At 40.5% G+C, this 26,020-nt stretch overlaps 1 protein-coding gene across 8 annotated transcripts in view; it reads left to right on the top strand.

The window, feature by feature from the left end:
* Positions 1 to 26,020, top strand: part of casz1 (castor zinc finger 1) — a 219,372-nt gene that overhangs the window by 176,711 nt on the left and 16,641 nt on the right. For 5 of the 8 annotated variants that reach the window (XM_081608910.1, XM_081608909.1, XM_008413416.3 and 2 more), the window contains 6 exons: positions 5,949 to 6,846; positions 9,337 to 9,402; positions 14,593 to 14,689; positions 17,227 to 17,391; positions 20,092 to 20,264; positions 21,479 to 22,344. In XM_081608910.1, the coding sequence (XP_081465036.1) occupies positions 5,949 to 6,846; positions 9,337 to 9,402; positions 14,593 to 14,689; positions 17,227 to 17,391; positions 20,092 to 20,264; positions 21,479 to 22,344 (2,265 nt within the window). The remainder of the gene's footprint in view (positions 1 to 5,948; positions 6,847 to 9,336; positions 9,403 to 14,592; positions 14,690 to 17,226; positions 17,392 to 20,091; positions 20,265 to 21,478; positions 22,345 to 26,020) is intronic. The other 3 variants (XM_008413415.3, XM_081608912.1, XM_081608911.1) reach the window with 2 other exon arrangements.

Below are 26,020 nucleotides of genomic sequence, written 5' to 3'. Positions count from 1 at the left end.
AGCTCACTAAACTTAGCCACTGCCTCAAGCTCCTCTCTTACACGGAGGTACATACGTTTTTTGGGGGGTTTTTTTGCAGCTGTTAAATCCAAGCGATCAGTTGTCAAATAAAGTCAGCAATGCTGAAGTTATCCTGCAGTGGCCTAGTTAGTTTTTTCCGAACAAATTTTTATTTTTTTTATTTTTAGATTCCTTAATACAACAAGCACTCATTATAAAATGACTCATAATGGCCCTTGTTTAATTGTGGCACTATGTTCCCTTCGTATTACTCACTGATCATCAGACAGATAAAGTCCGCAGCAGGGAAGAATTAACGGCACCCAGCAGTCTTTTGGGAAAGTGTTGTTGCACACTTTGTGACCCTTGAAACTAGACACTTTAAGAGAGAGTGGCCTTATATCGCAGAAGTTAAAACACAGAGCTGTAAAACGTGGAAAAAACAAACACACAGCACACACACTCAGCTCGGTTATAAGAATAGATAAAGTCAGTTTCACACAGAGAGAGGAGAGAGAAAAAAAACAGCAATTTGCAGTTGAAACCGGTTGTTGTGGTGCAAAAACAAGTTTTGTTTCGCGTTCGCTCGCCTCGGTCGAGCAGTTTTTCGGGCTTCTATCTAGGTTTAAGTGTGCGCCTCAGAGTCGCGTACTCCCTTTTTTTGTCATCGTCTCTATTTTCTTCTTTTTCTTTTGTGCGTTTTTTCTTTCTCTTTTTTTTTCACTGAAAGTTCAGCAGCCGCTCTGGCCACAGTTAGAATCGGGGGCAGGGTCTTCTGAGAAAAGAGCGCAGACTTCATTTCAGAGGCAAAAAAAAAAAAAAGGGCTTTGTGGTTTTAATTAGTCATTTTGTTTATTTCGTGGCCTTAAAACGGCCTTGTCTGTAAATATGTTGAACTATTGTGAGTCAGGCTTACACCTTTCTCCCTCCGCCGGCTCCCTTCTTTTAAGCTCACAAGAAAGCCGGGTGTTTGAAGACGGCATGGAGAGAGCACCCCGCATCAGTCGCAAATCTCGTCTTTAGAGCGTTGTTGTTGTTTTTTTTTTCTTCTCTCTTTTCTTTCCCCGAGTTCCTCTTTGTTGATTGTAACTAGGGCATCTATATTGCCGTGTTTCTGCTCAGCTCACAATTAAAACATTTTTCCTCCCCTCTCCCCCTCTCCCTCTCCCTCTCTCTCTCCGGCTCCCTCTTTCTCTTTCTCACTGCTGTCTTTCAAAGGCTGATGTGGAGTGCACATAATTATGCATATAAACATAGTGGCTTAATTATCTCTCACAACATCAGTGACAATGTAATTAACAAACATTGCAAGATCAATGAGAGAAACTGCGACCTTCAAAACATTTAACTCCTCACATCGAGGCATTGCGCAGATTTCCTATCAGTGCAAAACCCCAGAATACTTTTCCTAGATAATTTAGATGTCGCATTAGAGCCCTCTTAAGCCAGTCAATGGGAAAAAAAAACACCAACAATGAATTAAAAAGTATGAAACAAATGATAGAGATGCTCAGAGCAATGGATCAAACAGGCTTGACCATGACTTCCATTTGCAATTCTGGGTTCACCCTAAAAGGTTATTATTCATTTCAAGCTATTTCAAAGCCGCCTCCCTCTATTTACCGCCTGTTAATTAACTGAGCAAACAGTGTGGAAGTTTTAAGCCCGGCACTTTTCTTTTTTCGAGTGACAAATTACATCAAACAAATGTACATAACGTCATTTATTCATTGCAACTCTTTATTAGCTCAGCCACTGTCTGTTTAAAAAGTGCACCCTCAAACTAATTCACTGATACGAACATAAATAGTTTTTTTAAAACTATATTAAAATTACCGTAGGATTAAAAAAATATATAATAATAATAATAACGCAGCTGATTGAGACCAGTATGGCTTTTTGAAGCCAAACATTTTAACCAAATGTCTGCTTGCAAGCTCTTCAGATTAGTCCATTTATAGCTGCCGGCTTCCATCTTTATCATCGCCGACACCTTCTGCCTCTTGGTGCCATGTACGCTGAGGCCGTGCCACACACTGATGACCATTTTTGGGCAGCAAATGGAGATATAATGCCCATCTGTTATCATATCGGTGAGGGGAAAATGCGGCCTAATTGCCTCAAATATAGACAAGGCAGGCCTGTGTCGCGTTTTGGATCCTGAAGTGTCGAGATTAGGAGCCGCTTGCCTGCAGCTCTCCGCCAGAGAGAATGCAGATGGAAATGTCAGATGGGGTTAAAGCAGAAGAAGAAAAGAAAATTATTTAGTTATTTATTCATTAATTTGTCCTAAGCTGAAGGGGGCCACGTTGGGCCCTGATCCCCCACACACAACATTGAGTTTCCCCACCTGGTGTCACATGGCGTTATTAAGAGGTGCTCAGATAGCAGTTGAGTAGCGGCCTCATTTACATGCCTTTTTAGAAAGGTTATCTCCTGTCAGTCCTAGTAATAATCCCTTCAAGTCCAGTCATTTGCCTTTCGGTGATAGCACGTCACGCGATCCGGCTGATTTCTCAGCAAAAAGGGAAGAGAACCAAACAGAAACAAAACAACAGACATCTGTTAAAAATTTAAAAAATGAAGCATTGCATTGCAACAGGAAGAAGTTAAGTCTTTGATACAGCTTTTAAACTGTTTTTTTTTTGTGAAGTAAACACGAACAAATCTCCAGTTCTCTAAACTGATATGTTGTAATTCTGTGTAAAAAAATAAATAAATAAGTGCATGCCATTTGTAACTTTTGCCACATTTTTATCATGTAAAGACCAAAAAACTGTAATATATTTGTGAAATACTTTATGTGGTCGACCAACACTAAGTAATGAATAATTGTGAGGCACAGGAAAAATAATGTACAAGAATATAGGAATAATAAGAAAGTTATGACGTGATCCCCTTTACTCTGATATCCCCAAATAAAGTTTCTGAGAGTTCTTGAAACCTTGAGATGTCATTCTATGACCTAATCCAGCTTTAATTTCTCCATCACTGTATCAATAATCTGGTGGCATTGGAATTTATTTAAGGGTACCAGAATAACCTCTGGGCCAGTTTTTAGTCTCCAGCCTCCTTACATGGTTTCTTCCATGATTGTTCTGTATTTATCTCTATCCATCTTCCAATCACCTCTGAACAGCTTCACTGTTCCCAATAAAGAGAACCATTCCCGCAGCATGATGCACCCGCCTCTGTGTAGATGGTGTGTTCAAACCTTGTTCATGAAACAGCTGCATTAATGGTGAGATTAAATTAGTCAAAAGTGGATTCTCTTTAATAATTCTCTGACTTTTAAAGGGAATTACATGTGATAAATTTTATGAAATAATTTTATTTAGGTGTATTGGACCAGTTTTTACTTTTCAAGTAAAAATTAGTTGAAAACTACATATTTGTTTCTTTCCACTTAATAATTGTGCACCACTTTGTGAAGGGTTGTTGTGTAGAGAATACATTAAAGTTGATGGGGGGTTTTTTGTAGTTTTTTTTTTTTTTGATAAAATGTGGGAATTACATTGATATAAAAGTATGAATACTTCACAAGGCACTCTCTTTTTCAAGTTTTAGTAAAATAATTTTATTCTTTCACTCTATAATCTGTGGGTGGGACTGCCCTAACTTTGGAGCAATATGATACACTGTATGGATAGATAGATGCATATCACATGGTGCGACTTGAGATGGCCTTATAAATACAAACCAATAATATCCATCCAAGAGAACTCGAATCGTTGTCCTTTCTAAATGGACTTCTTCAAAAACATTCCCAGTTATGTTTAATGCCATCAATTCATTTTTCGGCTAAAGAAACAAAATTTAAACGTGAGATCTGGTATTAAACAGCACAGTAGGCAATTGTATTTACATAGTGTCACTGTGGTTTTAGTACATGTGAAAACACGATAGATTTGACAAACCGATCTGTGGCAAACATGTAGGTATTTCCTCTCAAATATCTGATCTATTTCTCCTAAAAATTTCATGGCACTTCGATCCACTAGATCCTGTTTCATACCGACCCACAGAGTGGAGAAACAACCCCAGCCGTGGCGAGTGGAAATTTGGGGATTATTTTACATGCTGCGCAGGGGATGTGAAGAGCAGGGCCCAGGGACTGATTTAGCAATAACTGAGAAATATGAGACAAGAACAGAAATATTTGCGTATTAATTACCTCGGATGGTGGGCGGCACCTCCTCCTGCCAGCTCATGTGTTCTCTGGTGATGAAAACAGCAGTAAAACAAATTTTTAAAAAAGGACTTTGGATTTCGTCCCTGTGACCGTGCCAAGTCAGTGAGTGAGTAAAGGAGGTCGAACATAGCGCTGTTGAAATGATCATCTGTTCTCAGATCCTGCCTAATGTGCAGAGTTACTCAAGAGGAGACTTTTGGAAATGAGTCAGATCTGCAAACACAACAAGGCTGCTCCGCCGCTCCTGATTATTTCTTTCTTTCTTTCTTTTTTTTCTTTCCGCTTCTCTCTTACTCCCTTTTTCTCTGCACCATTTCCTCTTCACGCAAGCTCCTCTTCTTCATGCATAGCGTGATCCTTTCACTGCTTTCAGGGCCAAATCATCCTTTCCTTTCCGCCACTTTCTGACCACTTACTCTAACCTGGATCGCACTTAATGAGGCAGAATTAATCTCCACATAATGCAATTAAACTATACATTGACTGTATTCTGCCTGTGTCCTTGGGGAAGTTGTCCAATTTAATGGAGTCCTTAAGTAAAATTATGTTTTAGTTAATAAATGAACAAAAAGTTTGTTCTTTGCACTTTTGAAGGTGACACAATAATCAACTTTGAAGGTTTATTGGTTTATAAAACATTATTTAATACGTTTTCTTAATTCCTGTAGTGTTGTTGGATTTTTTTTTTTACATTAAGCACTAAAAATCTTTTAATTCTATAATTTATTTTTTAAATAAATTAATATTTTCTTGCAGCAGCACAAGTTCCCAGCTTTAATCTGAACATGTTTATTCGGTTAGGGTAAAAATCCAATTACAGATGGCACAGCTACTGAGAATTCCTATGAAATAAATATAACCCAAGCATTTTCAAATATACTCCATCTTTTGTAAGTTGATCAAAATCTTTATGCTTGTTTCCTTGGAGTATACATTTGATCTTGCACAGAAGCCCATTTGTCCTAGCCTCTTATAATTCAATAAGGCATGTGTGTGTGTTGATATTCATAGGTCTAGAAATTTGCTTCAAGAAAAACTACTCTGCGAAATGTGCCTATGAATAGAGATTGATTGAAAAGTTTAAAACAAATTGTAAAAAAAGGCATAAAAATATAATTTAAACCTCATTGTTGGAGAACTATGTAAGGCTGTGTTACTGTTATTAAAAGGTATTCGTTTTAAGATTTTTTTCAAAAGTGGAAGATTCTGCTTTAGAGAAAAAAAAATTATAAAAAAAAAATTGACAACCAGTTTATCGTTATTGTCAAAACAACATGTGTACATGGCACACACTCTTTGCTATGTTAACCTGCAGATTTTGCAGGACTGACACAGCAAGCAAAACAGGAAGAGCCTGAGGCTGTTTGATTGTAGACACATATATTCGCAGACATTTACAGATGTTGCACGCACTGCAGACAAACTTTTCCTGTTGTTAGATTTGCTTGAGGTCCTTAAATGCAAGAGTGCTGCCATTTGTTTCTAGACATGTTCATTACCCAAGTGAGCATTTTGGCAAATTTGGTCATAGTTAATCTAATTGGTTAGAAAAATATTCATTATTGCAACAGAGTAACTTATTTATAGCGAACCATATAGGGACAACTATCTGAAGTAAAGGTATTGTCATTGCATCTATGCTGTTTATGGTATTATGTAATTACAATGATTCTTTCCTTTTTATACACACCAGTTTTCAAATGAACAATCTTAACTAATTGAACCTTATATGTAACTTTTTATTTTCTTTGTGCAGGAGAAGCTTCAGCCCTACGGGACTATGCTGTCAACACCATGAATAAGTTTCTTGGGATGTTTGGTTATGATGACCATCAGGTAAGGGACGAGGTGACCAAGAAGATCAGCTTTGATGCTGTCAAAGCTACCTCAGACCCCTCGTCCCTCAGCAATGCGGAGGACTCGCGCAGCCCTCGCTTCTCCAAGTATGAAGAGTACATCCGCAAGCTAAAAGCTGGTGAAACCCTCCCTTGGCCCGTGCACGCTTCCCCACCCAAACCGGATGACCTCAACTCCAAACTGACCCAAGAAAAGAGCGCTTCGATGCTCCAGAGCTCCAGCGGCCTGCCGGGGGCGGAGGGTCAGATCTACCACTCCAGCCTAGACCACAAGCAGTCGGGAGCAACTCAGTTGGGCAACTCTCAGCCACCCAATTCTTCCCACGTACAGAACATGGCCTCCCGAGCCTCAAAATACGACTTCTTCATTCAGAAGCTGAAGATGGGCGAGAGCTTGCAGCAGCAGAACGGCAATGCTTACAAGCGACCGTCTAAGTACGACCTGGAGAATGTCAAGTTTCTGCACTTGTTCAAACCTGGCGAGGGCAACCCAGACATGGGTGGCGCTATAGCCTTTAAGACTGGTAAAGTTGGTCGTCCTTCCAAATATGACATCCGAACAATCCAGAAGCTAATACCAGGAAATCCAGAAACTTCTTTGATCCCTAATGTTCTGGCTACGGCACCAGGAAACCCTGGAACTCCTGGGGTCCCCGCTGTTGGCACAACTGGAGCCAACATTGCTCCGGGGCTGACGATGGACCAGGCAGGACACATAAGCTTCAACGCAGCTGATTATATGAAGTCCAGCTTTTCCAAGACTGACTCTATAACCACAGGCACTGTGTCGTCAGTGAAGTAAGTTTTTTTTTGTTGCCATTTTTATGTGATACAATAAATATCTCCTCTTTAACTTTTATTGAAAATAAAAAATTTCTAATTTTCATACAGATAATGAACTTTCTAATCATTCTAAGTTCCCAGATCTTGGATATTTTTCTTAAGATTTTTTTTTCATAATTAAAAAAAAGAAAATACTGCGTTCACTCGGTTCTGGGAATCCAATTAATTTTGTTATAATAAGAGTTGTTGGACTACAAGGTGGCAATAGGCTCAATAATAATAAAAATGTTAAGGTACATTAAGTAGTGATAAAGTTTAAATTATTGCTAGACAGTATACCAATGAAGTCGCCAAAATTAGCTTAGCATCGCTAAAGTAGTGCTAAACTTAGAATGCAGGCTATAGTAAACAGTTCTAGCATTACTATAGCTTGGCACCAGCAAATTTGTATTTGTGCTAATCTGAATTTTTTAAATGTGGAACTTAACTAACTCACATAGTCTAAGCTAGCTTAAACTAGCGTAGCACTGTTTTAGATGAACACTACTATATTATGGTCAAGCCTAAGCAGTGCTAATCTGAGTCAATTGTCCTAAAATATTTGTAGCACTCTTGAATTTCTTCATTTCACATCTTAAGTTTCATGAAAGCAGTCAGAACAATACAAGAGTAGCATGGGAAACCCCCTTTTTTTTTCTAGTTTAGAAAATTATACCAAAAGTAGTCTTTTGTGCTTTCGTGTTCTCATCCTAGATGTGTGTCACATTTATATTGCAGACACAGTCAATACAAATAATAATTTAAAACAGCTGAGATTCTGTGTAGATCAAGTTTGGGTGTGGCTTGTCAAAATAGACGTGTGGTTTATCAAGAAATTGAGGAACAAGAAAAGCAAAACAAAACAAAAAAAAGTTGAAGCAATACTGACTGAAATACAGTGACACTATTTGCTGCACCCGAAAACCAACCTGTTATGTGTCTGTCACTAAATGTAGAATCCTGTGAACTTATTTTGAGGGTATTTGAATTAAATACACCAACATAAAGATAATTTAGGCCTTTTTCTTTTACAAAGGAGATAACATCCTCTATTACCTGCTGCATTTAAAATAATATACTAATTACACAACAAATCCCTCATTTAAAGTTGACTAACAGAATCGAACAATTCCAAACATAAATTTCTCTTTTCCTTGCACCAATGGTCTCTGAGTGCAGCCCCCTCAGAGCTAATGTGATGCTCACATACAATTTAACTGCTTCTGTGAGTCAGTTAGCCAAACGCAAAGGTAATTGCTACCTCCGTAGTGTGAAACAGCGCATAACGCCCAATATATCCACGACATTATGAGCTGCGAAGGCGCATGAAGTGTTTACTCGCCGTAGCACTCCATGGAGACTGATTTAGCACAGTCATCGCAAAGTGACTGACTTCTTTCGTTTGGCTGGGGTGTAACAACTCTCCCTTTAATTACTTCAGAGCCACGGCTAACCTCCCGGTGAGTCGCAGGGGCCGGCTCGACGCTGCCTGATGAGGGCACTTTAAAGGAAGCAAACGAGGGGTTTGGGGAGCTCACCTACAGCTGTGTGCATTAGCAGTAGGAAGGAGCTTCCAGAGTCTGTTTGATTGGTTGTGACCTCGTCTCTACTCAGCCAGGACCTATCAAAGACACTGTTTAAGAGCCCTCAGGCACCTCTCCCTCAAGCTTTGGCCTTTGCCAGGTTGGGGGCTCTGCGAAGCGGCAGTGTTGGCTAACTGACCCAGTCTGCTGCTTGTAGTACACGGGGAGGAGGAAGGAGCGCTGGGTAAAATGCCTGGCAATGTATCCTCCCCTCTGGGCCAGATTAACCTCAGGTCATCCCCTGTGTGGAGCCGCTCACATGGAGCTAAATGCCACTTGCTGAGCAGGAGCAAACACGACCAAATCTCTATTAGGGGTTTTTATTCTGCTGCCAGCTTTATGAAAGGAATCACAACACAGGTGACAAAAGGAAAACACTATTCCCCCGCGCGCCTCTGTAATGTGATGAATTCCTCTTTATTTCCTGCCCTGAAATGAATTTATTTGAGCCGAAGCTAATGTTCTATATATCAGCTTCTAGAGGTGTCTTGCATCTTTGTTTACGCTGATTCCAGACAGATTGCAGTAGATTTGACATCCACATTAGAGCCTAGGCCTCTGGAGATTATCAGAAAATGCTGATTTTTAGATCTTTTATTTTTTGTTTGCATACTCTCCGCACAAAAAAAGATTAATGTCCTTTTGCTTCCGTATTTTGGACTTTGATTGGTTGGGAGCCAGTGCATTGCATCAAAGTACGCACCTTCTATCTTTGATTCATGGCGTGGCTGAAAACGCTGTTATGCCACTGGAAAATACATATTGATAGAGCACAGTTTGGGAGTGGCTTTTAAGAAAATATTGTGTCAGTTTCTTCTTATTAACAACCGACATGCCTGCCTCACTATTAATCCTGTCTGTTTGGTGTTTGCTCTTGCATTAGGAATGGTCTGCCGCCTGATAAACCCGCCAGTGATGACGTAAACCTCTACCAGAAATATATCGCCAGGTATGCAAATCCCCCTTGGTGCAAAAATCAATAGAAATTTGCTCAAAACATAAAGAGATCTTTTTTAAATCAACTGATGCAGCAGTTCGGTCTTCCAAGTAATTACACTGGTAGGGAAATGATCCATAGGGAGCCTTATGTATGAGAAGAGTAGTTAAATGTTGATGAAATGGAAATAAAAAAAACATGCTGTCATGTGCAATTACATCCAAAACATAAATGTTATTTACAGTTTCCTATTTGTACTGTTAAGGATAAAAATGATAAAAACCTCTATTGAGGTCTAAACTTTATTTTTTTTGTAACTCAACATGTTTGTCATCAATAAGCCATTTTTGATTTTGGCTCTTCAACCAGGGCATCGTGAAATCAGAGGCAGCTTGATCTTTGTCAGGATTAGGACCACCTTAGATTGAAGTGTAAAAAAGTTAACATATACATAAATATCTAAATATATATAAATTGTTTTATTGGATTTCAGCGGCAGGTTTGGTCATGCTTTGAGCTGATCGTTACACACTAAATAATAGACAGAAAAAATGGGTGGCTTTGTCTTGCTAAACTGTTTCAATTTGATTTGCAGATCAAGATGATTTTGTATAAATTCGGAATTATTAATGTGAATGAATGAAGATCAGATGCGGGGTTCCTCAGGGTTCCATTCTTGAGCCACTTTTATTCCGTTTCTAATTGCTCCTCCTACTTTAGATTATGAATTACTAATCTTTTTCCATACTTGAACAGAAGATCAAATATTATCTGTTCAGTTCATGTTTATAATGTGCAGCCTATTTATTGATTTTTGGTTTGCAGCATTCCTTTTTTTATGCAATGTTTTGATATTATTATTAGTCTTTTTTATTTCAAATGGGTTTTCTACCTCTGTTCCTTTATTTTCTAATGAAAAGCTTTGCGAGTGAAACATGCTTTGAGATTTTAGATAAGTGGACATCAAATGTTCAGATTTCAATTTATTTATTTATTTTTTATTTAATTTAATTTTTTTACTGAAAACTTTTTCTCACTCTTTAGTCCTGAATTTGGGCTCATTTACCTTTATTCAATATCACATATTATGATTCCGGATGAGACCAAAAATAAATGTAATTAACCTGCTGCTGTTAAATTATTAATTAAAGTAAGGGAGCTCTATTTTCTTATGGTACACTATGCGTAGATTATAGAAAATAATTAAAAAACATAAATGGTAAATGCAGGTATGAAAGATCCAGCTGTCTGGTATAAATTAAAGGACTGTCAGTAGGGTACACCCCAAAAAAAGTAAAGTGTGAAACAAGCAAAACTGCCTAAGTACAAAATGCCAAAGGCAAGAAATGACCAACACTACAGTCATTTACAACAAAATACAGTAAACATCCAAGAAGGGAATGTATCTTACATTTCAGTGGACATAACATCCAGTTGAATTCATCATTACTAAAAAGGTGATCATCATTGTCTGTTTAGTCTATATAAAAAGGGAAAAAAGGCATTTGAAAAGCCAAAGTGGCTTTGGCATTAATGATTACTTCTCCAAGCCATAACATGAAGGGCACAAATCAAAGCCTTGGCACTGACAGAAACACACATGTGCACGTCCTCTTCTGCACACTCGCTCGCTCGTACGCGCACACATGAAACCCCTTCCTTGGACTGATTACATTTTGCAAGAAGATTTAATTAAGGAATTTTTAATGAGGCTTCTGCTGGCACTGCCAAGAACTGTTTTGATATTTGCGCTGCATAATGCATAAAATTTGTCTAAACATCTCGGCAGTTGATGCACGGGGAGGTTGCAGATAAGCCCAGATACAGTTTCAATTTCCGTGTTGGGCTTGAGAAAAAAAAAAATAAGAGAGAGAGAGAGAGAGAAAGGAAAAGAAGAGGAGGGAGGGGAAAAATGGAAAAGGAGGGCTCATAAAAAGGGCAAATGTAGCAGCAAGATGGGAGGTAGAGGCAGGGGAGGAGGATCTTTTTAAAGCCCTGGATAATGAGCGCAGAATGTGACAAAAAAATTGGCTTTGTAAATATGTTTTCATCCAATCCCTGCAAAAAACGGGTGGGGGGGGAAGCTTCCTCATATTTTCAACTCGCACTCAAGTTCGGCTCGCAAAGATGTTCCTTGATGGCGTTTAGGTGCAGTTTCTGCTCTTTAAACGCTTTCATGCAGCCGCTGTTACCTCACCACTTTGATCTGTGTAACTCTATTGTAACTGGAGATGCTCTGCAATCTCTGTATCGTGGCGATATTAATATTTAATCTGCTGCTGAATAGCAGAGGCCCATTAGGCCCCCTGACGCGGCAAGTGGGAATTGTCCAGAGGCAAAGTGATACAGCTGGGCAATGAGCAGAGGGGTGGACTGTAGTCTCAGAGGGGAAAGGTGGGGGGCTGCGTGTGTTAATCATCGCGGATGTTCATGTATATATCTGTGTGAGGCTGCCTTTATAGACGGGACATATGTTGGCTCTTTTCTGCACTCTGATCGACGCTTGTTAGAAAAGCCTTCAGGCCTTCTGCTGGGGGTTTTGGAAATAGGGCTGGCCCAACGTATAGGCAGATTTTAAGACCCCAGGATGCCTGGGGTCCCCAAGAGAGACAGAAATTCTTACAGGAAAGGTTGATAAGTGCCACTGTTGTACACATGCAGGAGTGAATATCAGTATATCAGAATAGCATGGAAAATGTACGTAAATCGGTTTTTTGAGAGTGAAGCTCACATATCACACATCATATTATATAATACAGTTTATTTCAAGGATTTTGTTCATTTTAATTGAGCTTTACAGCTAATGAAAAATATACAATATATTTTCAGTGAATAAAAATTTGACATAATACCAATAAAAATGAGATTTTCTTTTCTATTCTTTTTCCTTCCTCTTAATTTTCCATTGTTATGCTTGGGTATGGATTTCTATGAAAAGCCAGCTCCAGCTGCTACTATCTTGTGTAGACCATAATAATATAAAACTTGAATTCAACAATACTTTGATATTCATTTTATTAGGAACTGAGATTTGGGGTTTTATTACCTGCCATTACCTTAAAAAAGTAAATATAAATACTTGAATGATAATTGGAAATAAATATGGTGCCTCCCAAATAAAATTCTGCTTCAGGACGCCTAAAATCTTTGATTTGACTGTGTTTAAAATGACACAAACATCCAGACTGTCAACTTAAAAGCAGTGCTGAATATGCTGTTCAATTAACTTAATGAACTCAGCAAAGTGATCTGTAAATGCAGCTCTGGGATAATCCTAACAAGGAAAAAAAAAAACAGAAAGAGAGATGGAAAAAATATTACTCAGCCCCCTTTCCCCCCTCTCTCCTCGGCACTACAGCAGATGGAGTCCTTGGCAGCAGCAGAGCAAATGTTTATTTGTGTGTTTTCACTGGTAATTGGAGGATTTTAACAGTCATCATTGTCAGGCTTATAATCACCACCATAAAAGTGTCTGCTCGACAGTAAAAAGCTGCTCTTTTTAGACTAAAATTCCATTTATTTATTTTTTTTGCGCTTTTTGACAGGAGGGAAAACACGCACAGTCCAACCTTTTACCTTACAGGGCCAAATTGTTGTTTACTTGAGAGAACGAGGAATTGATTTGACAAGGACTTTTCACAGCAATATGAAGAATAAGAGGCCCTAATGTGTCAGCGACTGCAAAGAGAGAGAAAAAAAAACGGTTTTAGAGTAATAAGTGTCTCTTACGGCGCCATTGGAAATAAATGAAGATAATTTGGTTGAAATTGGTGTGACAGACGGGTAATTTGTGGCAGAGTGTGGAAAGCAGCAGCCGGTTTGAAGGTGTGAGATTCGTTACTTTGAAGGTGACATCTGAAGACGAGCGAGCTACCTCTGAGAACTCAATCACCTGTGTTGTTTTTCTTTTTTTTTGTCCAATTTCTGGTAATTTTAATGATTTATTAGCAAATTGTTCTTCATTTGCTGTTGATCATTTCTGAGTCACAAATCTCCGTGTTGCCACGCTATATTCCTCTTTCCCCTCAAAGTTGGCAAACATAACATGTAATTGCTTTTATTTAAACACGTAATCCTCCCGCTGTAAATATAGTGCTGCGTCTTATTGGTTATAACTTTGTTCTGTAACGTTTATTTATTAATATTTTGATCATGTTATTCTGATAGACTATGCGAGACGTAATCGCCGACAAGCAGTTTAGTAGCTGGTATTTTACTGTTTTGCTGTTCTGCTCTTTATGTTACACAAACAACAAGCAAAGGATGTGGGACCTACCCACGCAAGTTGCATATGCAATTTACAAAAGCTCGTTAGTCAACAACTTCCAGCGTTTTTACGCCTTGTCCTATCTTTATCCCTATGCGCTCGTCATCATTTCTTAACACATCCTAATCCATCAAATATTTTTTTTCACACAGAATCGTAACTATGACAAGAACGTCTGTGGTGAAGTTACACAGTCACATCAAAATCAAAGTAGGAGTAGGAGTCGTTGAGCGTGCCCTTTAAGCTTGCTGCTGTTGCATCTGATCTGCTTGAGGTCGAGGGTTAGGTTAGAGGCGGGGACACCGTCGCCTGTAGTTGCTAAAATGAATCACAGTGATATGGGATTTTAAGTTTTGTAGCAAATATCCATTTATTATATATCTTTTTGAAGCCCCTGTAATCTCCCAGGGCCCCAATCCACTGTCCCTTAAAGGACCAGATAGAGGCTGCACTTTTAGTTAGACTGATGGTTGACCTTAGTGCTTTCTATGAATTTCTGTGTAATGGACTGTATTGCAATGTAACACTTTCCCTCCCCTACACGTTGCTGCACACTGTTGGTCAGCTGGCTAGAAGAATGCTACCAAAAAAATCTGTTGTTTGAAAAAAAATTTCCAGACACGAAAGACATTCATGGTGTGAAACCTGATGCAACACCACTAAGAAAATGCTGCTTTGACAACTCAACTACATAGGTTTATTTTTAAAAAGCTATTTGTACGATTTTGTTTTAGACCTTCCTGTGTAAAAAAAAAAGTTGTACTGTATATGATAATTTTTTTCGCAAGCGTAACTTATAGCGAGAATCACTGTGGTGCGGCAGCTACAGGTTCACCTGGTCCAGGCAGCAACATGGGCAACCTAGGCCAATTATAATGAGACAACGATGACAGCGTTCCATTATTAATGTGGTTTAACAAGTCCTGTGTTTTCAGGTTCTCTGGAAGCCAGCACTGTGGACACGTGCACTGTGCCTACCAGTACAGAGAGCATTACCACTGCATGGACCCTGAGTGTAACTACCAGGTGAGCGTGAGTACTTTATCACTTTTTATGAGCATGACCCAAATGCAAATTTGAAAAGGCCACCCTTATTGGTTTAAAACCTGCCCAGGAGCAATAAATGGCAATGGATTATTTTAAGACAGCAGGGGTGATTTAAAGCTAAAGGTCTGAAGGACCCAAAAATGGGATGTAGTGCTCCAAGGGTAGACAAATAAGACAGGATGTGCCTTTTTTTTTTTCCACTCGGTGGGTCACACCCAGCCAAAGTTTACACAGATGAAAGGTTTGTTGGTCTAAGGCCCGCTGAACAAGCTGCGGCTGTCCAGGTTTCAGTCATTCTCAGGCAGAGCTGTTCTAATAAGGCTAAAATATCATTTTGTATCTGCTCACTAACTGTTGTTTTAATACACTGCCTCTGCCTTTAATCCAATCTCACATTTCTAATCTTTTCCTGGTTCAACAGCATGTCATGTACATGCACAGGATGGGAAAAAAAACATAAAGCAGATCATAAAACAGACCTTGTTTATGCTGCAGCATATGGCCAGTGAGAGAGAGGGAGCCGAGTATTGAGTTCTCCTTTTTTTCCCCTAATTTTGTTTCTAAATGAAGCCATCTTTAGTGGTAATCTTCTGTCTGCTCCCGATCTAAGGAGATTACCCTCGGATAAATATTGTTTATGTTGCGATGAGCATCACAGGGCTAAGCTTTCATTTTCTGCATGAATTTCTCCCCCCCACCCCAGCAGCCTGACGAGACACATTCTTGGAGAACACAAAGGAAAATCATCTCATGTCGTTATTTAGAGAGTTAGTTCAGGTTATCACGGCAATTTCCACGGTCAGCTCCGTATTTCTCCGTTATTTTTGTGCTGTGTGGAAACATAGATATGCTCTGAAAGCCAGCTCTCTGGATGTCAATACACAGGGGAAAAAAAAAAAAAAGAAAAGGGACAGACACGGCGTGATGAGCACCCCCCGCTCCCCTTTTTTTTTTTTTTTTTTTTTCAGAGCGATAACTCATGAAATGTTACATGACACACACTCCTGGAATATTATCCCACTGCCAGCCTGCGGGCGATTGGCTGAGTCCTAACATTCTCCTTTCATGGGCTTGTACATGAGCAAGAGTGTGCATCTTGCCACACTGGTGGGAATCCTAAAATAAATGTAGCAAGTGGCTCCCAACCTTCATCGCCACTCCACTGAAAATGAGATCTTTTTCCCAGTCAGCTCTCTCTATGGCCTATTTTGGACGGCTTGACGGATCGAATGTACCCTGACCGCGGCTCAACTCTTCTTCCGGTCATCAGCCGTCATCGCACGGCACAAAAAAAAAAAACAAAAAGAGCACGCACAGTACCCAAAATCAGGATTTTTGAGCCGAAAAAAGGAAGAAAAAAAAAGGGTGGTGGTGGAATTAAAGAGCGTTCATCAGTTAGATTAAAACTCCTAATGAAGTGTGCACTGCGACGGAGTCAGACATCTCAGAAACATACAGCGGGAAACAGTCCAAGTGTGATAAACGAACAGCTGTGTGAGATCTTAGGTTTTTAAGAGGAACACATGACACAAAGCAATTACCCTACTTTGTGCAGCAATTAGTTTCTTTTTAGTATAGTTCTGTACTGTTGTTTTTTTTCTCCCCCTCAACTGCAGATAGATATGGATTAAAGACAGAATTGTCTCATTGATTTAAGCTTCTCCTGTTACAGTTTCTTTAGCATCAGCTTAAACCCAATTACAGCAGATTTGGTTCCTGCAGGTCTCTGTGGAGTGATTCTTTTTTTCCCCCCTTCTGTTTCCCCCCTTCCTGACTCCTGGATGTGGGAAACATTTTTATTTATATATTTGTAATTTTAGAGGGCAGGTCCCTAAGCATATTCATTCATCATTACAGCTGAAACCTGCACCAACCGAAAGAGAGAGGAAAAAAAAAAGAAAAGAAAAAGACAAGCGTGGTGCTTTAATTAAAAACGGAATCATATCTCAGTGAATTAAAAGGGAAAATGTTTTTTTTTCTTTTTGGTTCACTTGTTTGTTTGTTTCTGTTGTCTGCTGTTTCTCCCCTGTGAACGTCTGAAACACCGTCTGCATGGAACATAATTTCCTCCAGTGCAAAAAAAAAACACAAGAAAAAAAAAAAACAACAACAACACAAGAACTGTGATCTTGCATGTCAATTGATTCATCTTAATTTGTAAATAAAAATGCATTTTGTTAGACGACAGAAAAATAAAAGAAAAGAAAAACAGAGAGAAAGGCTGTGTTGGAGAGAATATTTGGTGCTTTCCAAGAGCCTTCAAGGCTCATTTTGCAGAGTAAATCAATAAGCACAGAGACTGTCATCTTTAAAGAAATCCTGATCCTCTTCCCTAACAGCGTGCACATCCCGCCCCGGCTGCCAACTGGCTTCTGCATGCTGCAGCTGCTGCCTTCACAGAGCTAAAGTGACTTGTTGCTGATTCTGTGACCGGTTTAAATAAATGCCAACCTGTTGCTGTTTATCCCTCCTCCTCCTCATCATCATCCTCCTCCCCTCCCTTTTCCCTTACCCTTTTGCAGAGGTTTACCAGTAAGCAGGATGTAATCAGGCACTACAACATGCACAAGAAGCGGGACAACTCCCTGCAGCATGGCTTCATGCGCTTCAGCCCCCTGGACGACTGCAGCGTCTACTACCATGGCTGCCACCTCAACGGAAAAAGCACCCATTACCACTGCATGCAGGTACACTGCAGCTCCCCCTCGCCCACCTACACACACGGCCACAAACATGTAGGGTGGGCATGACTTAAAGCACACAACGTACACAGACGTGCACTAAAAAAAAAGTTAAATAAAAAATCCTGCAACCTTGGTTCAATGTGCTTCAGCATGAATAACATACAAATAACTCGCTGCTGCAAGGAAATCCGAAATATGCGATTAATGTCAGGTTAATCTGCAATAAGCAGATTAGGATTGAAATGTTTAACATTTATTAAACCCAATTTTCAGCTTTAAAAAGTCTCAAATGTGTGTGTGTGTTTTTTTGTTTTTTTTTTATAGTAGGTTATTTACAGTACACATTTACAATCTGTTTGGATCTACGTGATTTCACTGCAGGGCCTCCGGCTCTATGTTTGGGGTCGCAGACTTCTGCCCCCCCTCACCTCTCCACCATCTTATGCCCCTTGCAGCTTCTAACAGGTTCGAGGACGATGCTCTGTTTAGCTGCACCACCACAAATAGAGTTTTGCATGCAGAGCAACAAGTTACATTTGACCCAAGCACATTAAGAGATTTATGGAGGACATTTGTAAATTTGCTCTTGATGGTTCGTCCGACCTGAGCTGTGCGTCTTTGTAGCTCCTCTAGAGTTACCATGTGACTCTTTGTGGCTTGATTAAAATATCAAGGTGCAAGACAGTGAATCATGGTTGATTTTATTATACTGAGATAACATTTACTATCTGATTTCTGAAGACAAATGGTTGGACTGGGTTGTTTTAGGGGAGTTAGTGGCTTTATACTTTTCAGATTTTTGTTTGCAAAAATAAGTCATTTTTCTCCCATTGCACAATTATGCACAACTTTGCGACGGTCTGTCATATTAAAAGTGAATAAAATAGATGAAAGTTTGTGGCTGCAGCATGAGAAAATGTGAAAAAGGTCAAAGGGTATCATTACATTGCAAGGCGCTGTGGTTAGGCCATCATTGCTTCTTCCATCAACTTTTTCTCAGCCATTCATCCTTCAGCGTGTTTTTTTTTTCTAAGGGAATTAAGATCTAAGCGCTTTAATTGAGTATCTACCACCAGCTTTTTGACAAAGAGTAGTGTCAATTACCAAAATTTGGCTTGGAAACAGTCAATATCCTGTATGGAGGTGACTGTATACTGTCGGTGTATTGTTGTGGAAAGCCAAAAATCACCAACTTAGAGAGTTATATTTAACTTGCTTCATTTATGCAGCAGAATAGATAATTTTTGTAAATCACATAGATCGTAAATGATTTAAAAAAATTATATTAAAATGCACGAAAACCTTAATTATAGAATGTTTACAGTAAAAGAAAGACTCTACAGTTTCATAAGAGATAAAGCTTCCCCAGAGTAGAAATGCACACACACACACACACACACTCATGCAAACCAAAAAATATTTATATATTATATAGTTGAGTAAATGCAATGAAAATGAGTCAGATTTTGTTGGCTCTGACTCATGGATTTACAGTTCTGTCTTATAACAGTAGCCTGGGAAAGAAAGAAAAGAAAAAATCCAGAAACCAAATCAAAACGACAAAATTAAAGCAAGTGAATAGATGTGAAGCTTCGGCATGTTTCTGTTCTCCTCACTCTCTCACTCCTTAATTGGCATGGATAAAATTTCCCTAAGGTGTTTATATAAACTGCACATTTTTCATCTTTTAGTACCAAGCGGCCTGTTGAGGATTATTCCCCTCCTTCTGGATTTGTTTAATTTTTGTTTCATCTGCTTATTTTCAAAGTGTCACTGCAGCAGGGCAGCCCAGGATGGCTCCACATATATATATATACTTTTTTTCTTTTTTTTATACCTCTCCGACGGCGTAATTGTTATTAGGATATTTCAACCGTTGTTTTAACAGTCGCTGAGAACCTGCAGATGTTGGCATCGGCTGCTCTGATTTAAGAGGCGGGGAGGGGAAAAAGAAGAAAGAAGCAGAGTGGCGTTTTTTTCATTGTTTGACTCGATATGGAGAAGTTGCCACTGATGATATACAATCGTTCCTTTTAAATTCAAACATTACCTCGTTTTTTCCCTCTTTGTTGCCTGTAAGGAGTCGTTTGTTTCCAGAATATTTTTAAACTAAAGATCAAGACAGTCATCTTACTCCTGTGGTTTCCTTCTGCCCCCCTCCTCCCCGCCCTACCACCTCTCTAAACCTTTTTCTTTTTCTTTTTTTTCTCCGTGTTACTGTAAGCTCGTAGCATCTCCACCATCACGTTCCAAATCTGAATTTCATTTTCTTAAAGGCAGCTTCTGCCAGGAAGGTACTGTAGTTTCACAAGCCTGCGGTGACCACCACCTCTTTCAGTTACTACCTTTTTCTTTCCAATTGTTACAAAGATGACAAAGATTGTTTCCCATTCAAAGGGTTAATCTGAAACCGGTGACGCTCACATGTGCATCACCACAAATTAAAAGTTGAATGTGAGAAAACAACCCTCTTCCACTCATTTCTAGGCCACTAGCGTTTTCTTAACCACAGTGCGCTCCCTCTTCTGTACCCCATACTGTATATCAGATATCTTTAAAGTACCGCACTTCAAGAAGCTACCTTTTTTTTTCTCTTCTTCAGACCTTTCCTCGCAAACCGAAACTCTGATGCGTGCTGTCGGCCCAGATCTCATTTTCCATCACCTTCCTCTCTCTCTCTCTCTCTCTTTCTCTTCTCTGTAGGTGGGGTGCAGCAAGGTGTACACCAGCACCTCAGATGTCATGACCCACGAAAACTTCCACAAGAAGAACGCCCAGCTGATCAACGACGGCTTCCAGAGGTTCCGCGCCACCGAGGACTGCGGCACCGTCGGCTGCCAGTTCTACGGCCAGAAGACCACGCACTTCCACTGCAGGTGATGCACGTGGTCAACGAGGCGAACACAAAGCGTTTTAAACGCTAAACAAAAAAGATCAAATGCATTCTGGCGGATTTAGGTCTGAAGGTAGCTTTTAGTTTCATGAGTTTCTTTTAACTGGAAGTCATAGTATATCCAGTTGCGGCCCTAACTTAAATTCGATATAAAATGTGTGGAGGGAGCAAAAAGATTAGGGTGATGGCAAGGAGGCCTGACGAACTCAACGAGTAGGAGCTCATCACCAACGAGAAACGGTCTAAACAGCAGCGGAGACCCACAAAAAGCTGCTCTTCGTTTATAAGAAGGGTTTGATTGCTCCAAGTCTAATAAAGACTTTTACGCTGAATATTAAGAAGGGCATAAATAATTTTCAGCTTCCCATTTTTAAAAGAATAATAAAAATAATCACTGATTTATACTAAGCTTCTTGTATATCATTTTATTATCTTGAGCAATGCCTGTCTTATTTCCTTTTAGAAACAAACTTCTTGGTTGGATGAAAGAAAGAACATCTTTAGATCTGTATCTGTGCGATGTAAGAATAACTTGGCTTTAATATATATCATTTGGTCATATGAATAAAGTTGTGAAATCTTCAAATTTTACATGAAATAACATTTTATTTCAGAACACTAATCTTTAAACATCAAACTTTTGTTTTTTAAGAGTATTTATTCATATTGGCAATAGAAATGCTGGTGAAAACCATCCCCTCAGTCTGATGCTGCCAACACCATGTTTGATGTTGAATATTTGATGTTTGATGTTGGGGTTGAATATTTTGCATTTAGGCTAAAAGGTTTAATTTAGATCTGGAAAAACAGCATCAAGCTCTTAATTTGACAAACAATGCAGAAACTTTAGCCAAACATTTAAGGAGTTATATGACGATTAATTCATCTCAGTAAGAAATATGTTACTTGAAACATAAGCATTCCCACACCATGATGCTGCCACCACCGTGTTATTGGGTGGAAATGGAGGGTTCAGGCTGATTTGCTCATAGTATTTTGCATTTATTTCAAAAAGGTTCAACTGGTTGCACTGGATTTTACTTATGGCGTCCTGCAATTTTCTGACACTCATTGGTAGTGAACCAAAGTGAAATCCCAAACAAATGTATTGAAGCTACTTGCTTTAACAGGAACAGGGACATTTTCAATTCTTTTTTAGGCGGTTATGTAACACATTCCTATTAACTATTTGCACAGGCGTCCGGGATGCACGTTCACTTTCAAGAACAAGTGCGACATCGAGAAGCACAAGAGCTACCACATCAAGGACGACGCGTACGCCAAGGACGGCTTCAAGAAGTTCTACAAGTACGAGGAATGCAAGTACGAGGGCTGCGTGTACAGCAAAGCAACCAACCACTTCCACTGCATCCGCTCCGGCTGCGGCTTCACCTTCACCTCCACCAGCCAGATGACCTCCCACAAGCGCAAGCACGAGAGGCGGCACATCCGCTCCTCCGGCGTCATGGGCCTCTCCTCCACCTTCCTGGCCCCGAAGGACGAGCCAGAAGAGTCCAGCAACGACGACCTGATGGACTTCTCAGCCATCAGCAGCAAGAACTCCAGCCTGAGTGCCTCGCCCACCACCCAACAGTCCGCCACCGTGCCGCACTTGTTGAGCACGCCCACCACCGCCACCGCCTCCTCGATGTCGGGCCACAACCTCAAGCCCACCCAGTCGCTGCCCGGCGCGGGCCAGCGCATGTCGAGCCTGCTGACTCAGAATCTGCCCAGCAACATGCCGGTAGCGCTCGCGCTTTCAAACAGCGCCCTGGCCTCCTCCAACCCATTCTTCCCACTTCTGCCGAGGCTGCCTCTACAACCTCCCCCGACGGCCGCCGGCCTGATAACGGCCGTGACTTCTGGAGCCCACTCCATGCCGACCGACTCTCTGACCCAAGGCGGCTCCTCCGTGGGAGGGGATGCAGCCATGGTACCCACTCCAACGTCCTTTGCCAGCTCTTCCATTATGGAGAAGATCTCTGCAAGCAAGGGCCTGATATCACCCATGATGGCCAGATTGGCGGCGGCTGCCTTGAAACCGTTAAACAACACAGACACAGGTAGGTCGCTTTAAACTGACAACTGCCTTACAGTAGATCAGAATATGGTCCAAAAGTCAATTTACTTCAGTAAAAAAGCCAATCTCATAGATTTTTAGGGGGATATATTTTAGACTTCTATATCTTTTCATTTCATTTTCAGTATTATAAATTAAAGTTAAAAAAGTAAAAAAAATGTTGGACGGATGCAGCTGAAGAAGTTTGTTTTTCAGAATGCTGCATGAAAGCAAGCAAGCTAATGGAAAACTGAGTGAAAGGAGAAAGTTTGGTTTAAAAGGTGCACTAACCACAGGGATAGCTACAGTCTGCAGACTGTTGCTCAGTGGTTTCTGTGCTGTTTTTCAGATCTGATAAGAAGCAAACTTGTATTTTCATTCTTAAATCAAGGTTCCAAAGTCTATAGGAAATGAAGAGCCACACAATCCACATTGCTTGAAGTGTTTGAACGAATTGCTCTAAAATCTTCTGGTAGTTCAGATAGAACTATCAGGATTCTGCATGTCTTGAACCACCTACTCCAGCTTGTGAATTTCCCATAAACACTTAAATTGGGTTTGCTTTACAAGCCTCTGGTTGTACCTGGTGCCTGTGCATCTTTTCTTTAGCTACACTTTTTCCTTCCACCAAGCTTCCCATTCAGATGCTGCGTTCTTTGAGAAGCCATTTTCTTCATCAGTGATTGGTTGTGGTCCACCCTACTTGTAAAGGATATCTCCTGGACAACTGTAAAGCCAATTGATTGTGTCAGCCACAACTTCACATTTCCTGATTGGAAACCATTCCATGTTGGTTTCTGAGAAAGTGAACGTTCTTTGACAATTTTTGAAAGTAATGCTTTAAAAATCTATTTTATCTTTAGAGATATTCTAACTTATTGAGATAAGGCTTAGATGAATCATTACTGGTCATAAAATTACCTTAAAGAAGGGGAAATACTCAGAAATCACACAAGTCAGAGGTCAAGCACTGTGTGTTAGCTTATATATCGGTGCTAACAGATTACCGATGTGCGTTTCTGCTTTTGTACTTGGTGACAAAAGCATCTCCTTCCTGAGTGTGGACAGAGCAGTCAGAGTGCACTCAGAGGTCAGCTCTATAACCATCCCCAAAGCAGAGGGAAAAGCCAGGAGAGCCTGTGCTTTCGGGCTTAAAGGGACAAACCAGAGGCACGGTGCTCTGCTCTGGCTCTGTTATTGTGTTGATCGCTTGTTAGATACCCACAATCCATTTGGAGATAAATGCGCTGACAGGGGGAGAGTAGAGCCTGTAAAAGTCTCTTATGATGTTCAGAGTGGGGGGCTCATGGGGCTTGTGTTGAACATGTTTCCTCATCATTGGCCTCTTATCTCTGTCTGCGCTCGTTCCAAGCAAATGGAGGTGGAATGAAATTAAGTTGAAAAATTGCCAGAAAAAAAAAAAAAAGATTTTCATGTGCAAACTGATAAAAAAAAAGAAAAAGAAGTGAAATCACTGAGGTAGAAATGACTCAAGGCAGCAGAGCGAGGAAACAGGCTCCGATACAAGGAAGGCGCTCATCAACAAAGACTTTCTGAATTTCTAGAAACCTCCGGTTTTGACGAAAACATGTCAGAGTCTGCTTAGCATAATTCAAATAAGTTTTGGAGGTAATTGGCTTGTCTGTGTTTATCATATTGCTTCAAAACAAAGCCCCTTTCGAAAGTGAAAATAAAGCGTTTAATTCTGATAATGCACTGCGGAGCGTGGCGCCGCATTCATTTAGAGCGGGTTCTCGGTCTGAGCAGGTGGGGGGCGGATTTTAAACGGGGGGTCGCTCCGGATGTTGGTAGAAGTGGGGAAGGATTATGATTCCTGCTGGTGTTCCCAGAGCAGGACGGGCCCAGAGAGAGAGAGAGAGAGCCAGGGGCAGCTGCTCTGAGCTGAGCCCAGCCTGTCAGGCTCAGCTCCACCTTTTGGGCTTCCAGCAGGTAGCACCAAACTCTGCTGGGGGTGGGAGGCACCTGCTGAGGGTGGAGCCTCCACAGATGGTCCCTTCTCATTTCAGACACACCGCTACAGCTCAGATCTGTTCTTTCAAATACCCCCTCCCCCCCAACCTCCACCCTACACACACGCTCACGCACACACACACACCACCACATTCTCAATCAAAAACATTTTTAGTAAAAAAATAAATTAAAAAAAGTTGGTGCGTCGCAGAATGGAGGGGTAGCTGTGGTTTTGTTTCTCATATTTGCTTCAGAAAATGTGTGAACAGGACATTTGGGGCTAAAATGAGGAGGAAGTGGTTTGTGCTTCTCTGTCAAAAAGGTGTGAGAGAAGTCATTGCGTTGAGGCTATTTTTCACAGCGTTTATTTTCTCATCTGGCTGTGAAACTTTGCCTCTTTTTTGCAGTAAATTGAGCCTCTTTTCCTGTTTCTGCATTCAGTATTTCTTCTTCTTTTCTTAATTAATGTTCCACTCTAATTTACCCCTAAGTGTTTTTTTTTGTTTTGTTTTTTTTTTTCCCAGAGATTCGAGCATCTGAAGGGTTTACTAATTAGACGCACAGTACAAATGATCTTTCACAAGCTCTGTATCTTATCCGGAGTAATTACATGGTGTACATTATTCCTGGATAATTTCCAGAAAGAAGCTGCTTTGAGTCAAACTCATTTGTTCTCCCTCCTTGGGAAGTGAATAGAAGAAAAAATAAATAAAAAAAATAAATAATAATAACAATAATAATAATTTCATGAAGTGCATCCATGTCTTTTTTTCTCTCTCTCTATTTAAAAGTGAACTTATCATCTGATTTATTGAAGTATTATTTTACAGAGCCTGCAGATCATATGCAGATCATGCAGTTAGTGGCTCTTCTTGATGGAATATGCTCCCGTTTTGTCTCCCAGTTGATTTAATTGTCAATGACAAGGCAGGATTCGTCTGGCTAGTTAATTTTGGGCATTCTCTCGTCAAGTTGAGGGTTTGGGAGGGGGAGGGGGAGGTGAAGTGATGGGAGGGCTGGATGTGGACTCTGGTAAGCATTTGGTGACCTCAAACCAGAAGCATTATTGTCTGACTGCTGTTTTCCCTCTAAGCCCCACCGCCCCCCACAGCCCCTCCAACCTCAACCATTGTCAAACTGAACTGACACTGACACTGACACTTCCCCATCTCCTAGCTTTCAGCTGACAAGGCCCAAGACTGGCTTTTCCACTCCTATTCGGTCTGATATGTCTCTGGGTCATCTTTTAGCAGGAGGAAACTCTCCTTGTTTTTTTTGTTCCCTCATCATAGGCTGGGCTTGTCCCATTTTTTTTTTTTTTTTTTTTTTGTCTTTTGAAAAGGAGCGGGTCCTGACCAGGGCATACACTTGGATGCCCATGACCTTGCCTGTCACTATCCCTGATTCCTCAACACCAGAAAATGGCTGCTGGTGCACTCCAGCTTTAGTGTCCTAGAGGTTAACCCAGAGGTTCCTCACCTCCCACATATATTTTTTAAGACAAACCTCCACTTCTTGTCAGCCAGAGGCTCGGCTTTCTGTGTGTAGCCTGAGGACAAATTAATATTTCAGTCCCCCGGGATCGGGAGGGGGACCAGAATTCACCTTCCTGTCAGCATTTCTACCTCAGGTCGTCCCCTGCTGTTTATTTATTGCAATTCCACTCCACTGTCCGCTGAATACCTATTTGGCAGAGACGGTGATAGAGA

This window comes from Poecilia reticulata, chromosome 7 (genome assembly GCF_904066995.2).
Source record: "Poecilia reticulata chromosome 7, P_reticulata-male-v2, whole genome shotgun sequence".
NCBI lineage: Eukaryota > Metazoa > Chordata > Actinopteri > Cyprinodontiformes > Poeciliidae > Poecilia > Poecilia reticulata.
Note: the sequence above shows the minus strand (reverse complement) of the source record. Positions and strands in the feature narration are given on the sequence as shown.